Source organism: Salvelinus sp. IW2-2015, unplaced genomic scaffold, assembly GCF_002910315.2.
Source record: "Salvelinus sp. IW2-2015 unplaced genomic scaffold, ASM291031v2 Un_scaffold7201, whole genome shotgun sequence".
NCBI lineage: Eukaryota > Metazoa > Chordata > Actinopteri > Salmoniformes > Salmonidae > Salvelinus > Salvelinus sp. IW2-2015.
Genome location: NW_019948461.1, coordinates 2,756 through 10,329, shown reverse-complemented (window position 1 = coordinate 10,329; position 7,574 = coordinate 2,756). Strand labels below are relative to the sequence as shown.

Here is a 7,574-nt window from a genome sequence, read left to right as displayed (position 1 = left end):
ATATCTTATATATTAGTATATATTGTTATATCTAGTTATATATTATTTATCTTAGTTATTCTATGAATTATTTAGTTATTATTGTTATATCTAGTTATATAGTTAGTATTATAGTATATATTGTATTTTTACTATGTTTATCTATGTGAATCTATTATATTTTATTATTAGTTATATATTGTTATTATATATATATTATATATTATATATATATTTTTAATCTTGAGACATTTGAGAATGTGTGCCATTGAGGGTGAATGGCACAGGCAGAGATTTAATTGCCTTTGAACGGGGTATGGTAGTAGGTGCCAGGCGCACCGGTTTGAGTCAAGAACTGCAAAGCTGCTGGGTTTTCACACAACAGTTTCTGTATTAACAATGGTCCACCCCAGAGGACAATCCAGCCAACTGGACAACTGTGGGAAGCATTGAGTCACAAATGGAGTCAGCTTCCCTGTGGAGTCAGGTCAGTCCCTGGATCCATGTCAGTTCCTGTGAGTCAACATGGAGTCAGCTTCCCTGTGGAGTCAACATGGGGTCAGCTTCCCTGTGGAGTCAACATGGAGTCAGCTTCCTGTGGAGTCAACATGAGCAGCTTCCCTGTAGAAGTCATGGGCCGTCCTTTGGAGTCAATGGGCCGATTCCCTGTTGGAGTCAACATGGGCCAGATCCTGTGGAGTCAACATGGCCAGCACCTGTGGTCAACTGGGATCCCTGTGGAGTAACATGGCCGCATCCTGTGGAGTCAATCACCGTGGATCACATGGGCCAGCATCCCTGTGGAGTCAACATGGGCCAGCATCCTGTGGATCAAATGGGCCATCTGTGGAGTACAACATGGGCAGTCACATCCCTGTGGAGTCAACATGATGTCAGATCCTTGGAGTCAACATGAGTAGCTCCTTGACAAGCTGGGCTAGGTCCCTGTGGAGTCAAACCATGGGTCCGTTCCCTGTGGAGTCAACATGGCCAGCATCCCTGTGGAGTCACAGGACCAGCATCCCTGTGAGTAACATGCCAGCATCCGACTGTGGAGTCAACATGGGCCAGTCCTGTGGAGTCACATGGAGTCAGTTCCCTGTGGAGTCAACATGGAGTCAGCTTCCTGTGAGTCAACATGGAGTCAGCTTTCCTGTGGAGTCAACATGAGTCAGTTCCTGTGGAGTAACTTGGAGTCCCATGTGAGTCACATGGATCAGCATCCCTGTGGAGTACATGAATGTAGCATCCCTGTGGAGTCAACATGGAGTTCAGCTTCCTGTGGGTCAACATGGTGCAGCGTCATGTGAGCAACAGGCCAGATCCTGTGGAGTCACATGGGCGCATCGGTGGAGTCACATGGGCCAGCATCCCTGTGGATCACATGGACAGATCCTGTGAGTACTGGCCAGTCTGTGGTCATATGGCCAGGTCTGTGGAGTCAACATGGAGTCAGCTTCCTGTGGAGTCAACATGGAGTCAGCTTCCTGTGGAGTCATCTGGGTCATGGGAGTCAGCATCCCTGTGGAGTCAACATGGAGTCAGCTTCCTGTAGAGACATGGGCCAGCATCCTGTGGAGTCAATGGGCCCGCATCCTGTGGAGTCAAATTGGGTCATATCCTGTGGAGTAACTGTGGAGTCAACATGGGCCAGATCTGTGGAGTCACATGGGCCAGCATCCCTGTAGAATCAAAATGGGCCAGCATCCCTGTGGAGTCAACATGGGCCGGATCCTGTGGAGTCAACATGGCCGGCAGTCACTGTGAGTAACATGGCCAGCTCCCTGTGGGTCCAAGCATCAGCATCTCCGTGGAGTCTCAGATCGGATGTCAAGCCAGCTCTGTGGAGTCCATGGAGAGCTCCGTGGAGTCACATGGAGTCAGCTTCTGTGTCCAACATGGAGTCAGCATCCTGTGGAGTCAACATGGAGTCAGCATCCCTGTGGAGTCAAGGAGTCAGCTTCCTGTGAGTAAATGGAGCCAGCATCGCTGTGGAGTAACATGGCCCGCATCCCTGTGGAGTCAACATGGGCCGTATCCCTGTGGAGTCACTGGCCAGTCCTTGGATCAATGGGCAGCATCCTGTGAGTCACATGGGCCAGCATCCCTGGAGATCGTCACTGGAGCCGCATTCCCTTGGAGCAACATTGGGCCATGCATCCCTGTGGAGTCAACAGTCCAGCGTCCCTGTGGAGACACATGGCCGCATCCCTGTGGAGTCAACATGCAGATCCCCGTGGAGTCAACATGGAGCAGTATCCCTGTGGAGTACACATGGAGTAGCTTCCTGTGGAGTCAACATGGGCCAGCGTCTCCTGTGGGTCAACATGCAGCATCCTGTGAGTCAACATGGCCGTCCTGTGGAGTCAACATGGACCAAGTCCCTGTGGAGTCACATGGGCCAGCATCCCTGTGGAGTCAACATGGGCCAGCGTCCCTGTGGAGTCAACATGGCAGTCAGCTTCCCTGTGGAGTCAACATGGAGTAGCTTCCCTGCTGGGTAGTTCTTGATCAACATGGAGTCAGTCCTGTGGAGTCAACTGGAGTCAGCATCCCTTGGAGTCAACATGGAGTGCAGATCCCTTGTGGAGTCAACATGGATAGTTCAGCCCTGTGATCATGGATGCTCCTGGGAGTCAACATGGCCGACTCCCTGTGGAGTCAACATGGGCCAGGCATCACCTGTGGATGTCAACATGGGCAGCATCCTGTGGAGTCAACATGGGCCAGCTCCCTGTGGAGTCAACATGGACCAGCATCCCTGTGGATCAACATGGGCAGTCATCCTGTGGAGTAACATGGCAGCGTCCTGAGTCAACATGGAGTCAGCTTCCTGTGGAGTCAACATGAGGTCAGCTTCCTGTGGATGTCAACATGGAGTCAGCATCCTTTGAGTCAATGGAGTCAGATTCTGTATCAAGGAGCAGCATCCCTGTGGAGTAACATGGCATGTTCTGGGATCATGTCCGGAGTCAACATGGCCAGCTTCTTCCCTGTGGAGTCAACATGGAGTTCCTTGAGTCAAAGGCAGCTTCCCTGTGAAGTCAACATGGGCCAGTCTGTGGATCAATGGGCCATCCCTGTGGAGTAACATGGCCAGATTCCCTGTGGAGTCAACATGGGCCAGCATCCTGTGGAGTCAACATGGGCCGCATCTCTGTGGAGTCAACATGGGCCAGCTTCCTGTGGAGTCAACATGGGTCAGCTTCCCGTGGAGTCAACATGGCGCATCCCTGTGAGTCAACATGGCAGTCGTGGGTAACATGGGCAGCTTCTGGGATCACATGGTAGGGTCAAATGGTCAGCTTCCCTGTGGAGTCAACATGGAGTCAGCTTCCCTGTGGATCAACGTGAGTCAGCATCCTGTGGAGAACGCTGTCATTCGAACTCTTGTTCACTTTAGCCGCCGACGATATGAGAGCTTTCTAGATTAAAGGAGGGTAGCAATTCAATATGAGAAGGTGTTCAGATGTTTATTCGTGTCTTCTTGGTAAATGATATTAGAGCACGGATCTTTGTTATGTTTTCTCAGTGGTTTCTTGAGTGGTAATGTGTTGCCTGGATACGGCTGGTGTTGGATGTGTACGGGAGGGGAGGGGTGTGGGGAGTCCTCCATGACGCCTAAGGCAGCTAACCTGGCCGTCGGACTGTTCCCCACAGGGGAGACTTCTACCTGTAGCACGACCTGCCTTCTTGCTGTCCTGGAGGCTGGAGCTAAACCACTATCTGCCGCAGGCCTCTTTACTAGCCTGGGAGTGACTGGGGAAGACTTGTCAGCAGGCCTTCATAGCCTGGCAGGGGTGGCGGTGAGGGAGTGAAGGGAAAGTTAATGGACTTGTCAATTCAGACTAGCGAGATTACCCAGAGCCATGGACCTGGTCTCTATTGACAATCACAACCAGGTATCCTTTTATCCTACGGACAGAGTTCTGTTGGATCTGGGACCTTTTTATACAGATCAGTTGGTTCCACAGTGTCTCCTCAGACCATACAGATTCTGTGTAATAGTCTGTTGTAGGGGTCTGTCTCCCAGCTGTAGTTAGTATTGTGGTCCCTGTCTCCTCAGACTCATACAGAGGAAGGATGTTTTAAATATCGTAATCGTTATCTCTTGCCGTATAACTAATCTGAAAGACATTAATAAAGGACCACTAATATCACAATGTTACGTTCTGTGGATCTATAAAGCATATCTTGCTAATAGTCTTATACTGTTTTTGTGGATATAAAGCACATTCTGTAATAGTCTTAATACTGTTCTGTGGACTCATAATCTTTTAATGTCTAATATTTCTGTATCAAAGCTATTCTTATAGTCTTTAATACTGTTTGTGGACTCATAAAGAATCTCTGTAATAGTCTTTATTATCTGTGGAACTCATAAAGATATTCTTGTATAGTCTTTAATACTGTTCTGTGGACTCATAAAGCACATCTCTGTAATAGTTTTTATACTGTTCTGTGGACTCATAAAGCATCTTCTGTAATAGTCTTTAATACTTTCGTGGTCGACGGCTATAAAGTCATCTCTCCTGTATAGTCCTTTAATACTGTTCTCTGTATCATAAATAAACATCTCTGTAATAGTTTATATACTGTTCTGTGGACTATATAAGCATCTTCTGTAATAGTCTTTAATACTGTTCTGTGGACTCATAAGCAACATCGCTGTATAGTCTTTAATACTGTTCTGTGGACTCATAAATCGTCTCTGTAATAGTCTTTAATCCTGTTCTTGGACTCATAAATGCCCATTCTGTAATAGTCTTTAATACTGTTCTGTGGACTCATAAGCATCTGTCTTCTGTACTATAAAGACTTCTGTTGTATTCATACCGTTCTGTGTACATAAAGCATTACTTTGTACATAGTCTTACGTTCTGGTCTACCATTATACTTTTACGTCTGTGACATAAGCTCTAGCTCCTAATAACTCTATTATATTACAGAGTTTTTGGGACTATAAACCATTACTCATGTAATAGTTTTAATGCTGCTGTGGACTCATAAAGCCATCTTCTGTAATGTCATTTAATTATGTTCTGTGTGACTATAAAGCATCATGTCTCTCTTTAAATGTCATTTAATACTGTTCTGTGGACTCATAAAGCCGATCTGTCTCTTAATTTGCTGCTTTAGACTACTCGATATCTTTGTGGACTCATAAGATTCCTGTAATAGGTCTTTAATTACTTTTTGTGGATCATAATGCATGTTCCTCGTAATAGTTTATATCTGTTTCTGTGGATTCATAAGCACTCAATTCTGTAACTAGTCGTTTTAATGCATGTGTCTGTGGATCATTAAAAGCATTGTCTCTGTAATAGTCTTTAATAGCTTATTGGTGGACTCATAAATCTCTCTCTGTAATAGTCTTTAATATGTTCTGTGGACTTCACTAAACTACATCTGAATAGTTCTTTAATATGCTTCTCACTCCTGTGACTCATAAGGATCTGTTCTCTTATAATGTCTTTAATACCTTCTGTGGAAATCTTAAAGCATCCTCTGCTGCTGAACTAAGTCTTTATCTACTTTGTCGACTCATAAGGCATCTTTGTAGTCTTTAATGACATGTTCTTGGATCGCTATTAAGCACATTTTCTGTATTCTTCTATACTTGTTCCTGTGACCTCAAAAGCAATTTTGATATCGAATACTGTTCTGGACTCTAACGCATCTCTTCTGTCATAGTCGTAATATTATAGTACAATGGTATAATACTAATAGTAAAGTCTGTACCCTTTGTGTTCTGGTGGTTGATTCCAGGTTTAATATGATATAGTTATATAGTTAATTTAAGCTTGTATCCTGTGTTGTGGTGGTTGATTCCAGGAATATACACTGAGTGGACAAAACATTAAGAACACCTGCTCTTTCCATGACAGACTGACCAGGTGAATCCAGGTGAAAGCTATGATCCCTTATTGATGTCACTTGTTAAATCCACTTCAATCAGTGTAGATGAAGGAGAGGAGACAGGTGGTTAAAGAAGGATTTTTAAGCCTTGAGACATTTGAGAATGTGTGCCATTGAGGGTGAATGGCACAGACAAGAGATTTATGTGCCTTTGAACAGGGTATGGTAGTAGGTGCCAGGCACACCGGTTTGTGTCAAGAACTGCAATGCTGCTGGGTCTTTCACACTCAATAGTTTCCCGTGTGAATCAAGAAGGGTCCACCACCAAAAGGACATCCAGCCAACGTGACAACTGTGGGAAGCATTGGAGTCAACATGGGACAGCTTCCCTGTGGAACGCTTTCGACACCTTGTAGTCCATGCCCCGACGAATTGAGCCTGTACTGAGGACTAAAGGGGAGGAGCAACTCAATATGAGGAAGGTGTTCCTAATGTTTTGTCCAGTGTATTTCTATGGTAAAGTGACATGTTGAAGCCTGGAGCTTGTGTTCTGTTTTCTCCCAGGTGGTTCCTCTGAGCTGGTACAGCATGCTGTTGCCTAGATACGGCCTGGTGTTGGAGGTGGACGGGGAAGGGGAGGTGGTGGGGAGTCTCCATGACCCTACAGGCAGCCTGACCTGGGCCGTCAGCGACGTGTTCCCCCACCAGGGGAGACTCTACCTGGGTAGCACCGACCTGCCCTTCCTTCCTGTCCTGGAGGACTGGAGCTAACCACTAACTTCTGCCGCAGGCCTCTCTTACTAGGCCTGGGGGGGTGACTGGGGGGAAGACTGCAGCAGGCCTCTCATACTAGGCCTGGGGGGGTGGCTGGGAGGAAGGGGTGAAGGGAGAAAGTTAACTGACTGTGACATGTCCAGAGACTGCAGCAGAGATACCCAGACCCATGGCCCTGGCTCTATTGCCAATCACAACCAGGTATCCTTTTCACTCCATACGGACAGAGTTCTGTTGATCTGGGACCTTTTTAATACAGATCAGTTGGTTCCACAGTGTCTCCTCAGACCCATACAGATTCTGTTGTAACTAGTCTGTTGTAGGGGTCTGTCTAACCCAGCTGTAGTTAGTATTGTGGTCCCTGTCTCCTCAGACTCATACAGAGGAAGGATGTTTTAAATGATCGTAACATCGTTATCTCTTGCCGTAACTAATCTGAAAGACCACTTAATAAAGGACACCACTAATATCACAATGTTACTGTTCTGTGGACTCATAAAGCATATCTCTGTAATAGTCTTTAATACTGTTCTGTGGACTCATAAAGCACATCCTGTAATAGTCTTAATTAATGTTCTGTGGACTCATAAAGCACATCTCTGAATAGTCTTAATACTGTTCTGTGACTCATAAAGCACATCTCTGATAGTCTTTTATACTGTTCTAATAGCGGACTCCGCTGATCTAAGACAGTCAATGGTGTCACCTGTCAATGATTTAGAGGGCTGGATAATGTTTGAATGGTTTCGTTTAAAATGATTTTAGAGGCTGGATAATGTTTTAAATGGTTCCTCTGTTTAAAGATGATTTTAAGGCTGGATAATGTTTTAAATGTTCTAGTTTCTGTGTTAAAGATTAAATGATTTAGAGGCTGGATATGTTTTAAATGTTCCTCTGTTTAAAGAGGCTTTAGAGGGCTGGATAATGGTTTAAATGGTTTCTCTGTTTTAAATATGATTTTA

General features: G+C 45.5%; 1 protein-coding gene across 1 annotated transcript in view; it reads left to right on the top strand.

Moving 5' to 3' along the window:
* Positions 1-7,324, top strand: part of LOC112079200 (adipocyte plasma membrane-associated protein) — a gene marked incomplete at its 5' end in the record, with an annotated part of 12,525 nt that extends 5,201 nt beyond the window's left edge. The window contains 2 exon segments of the mRNA XM_070442250.1: positions 6,403-6,652; positions 6,725-7,324. Coding sequence (XP_070298351.1) covers positions 6,403-6,609 — 207 coding nt within the window.
* Positions 7,325-7,574: the final 250 nt, after the last annotated feature.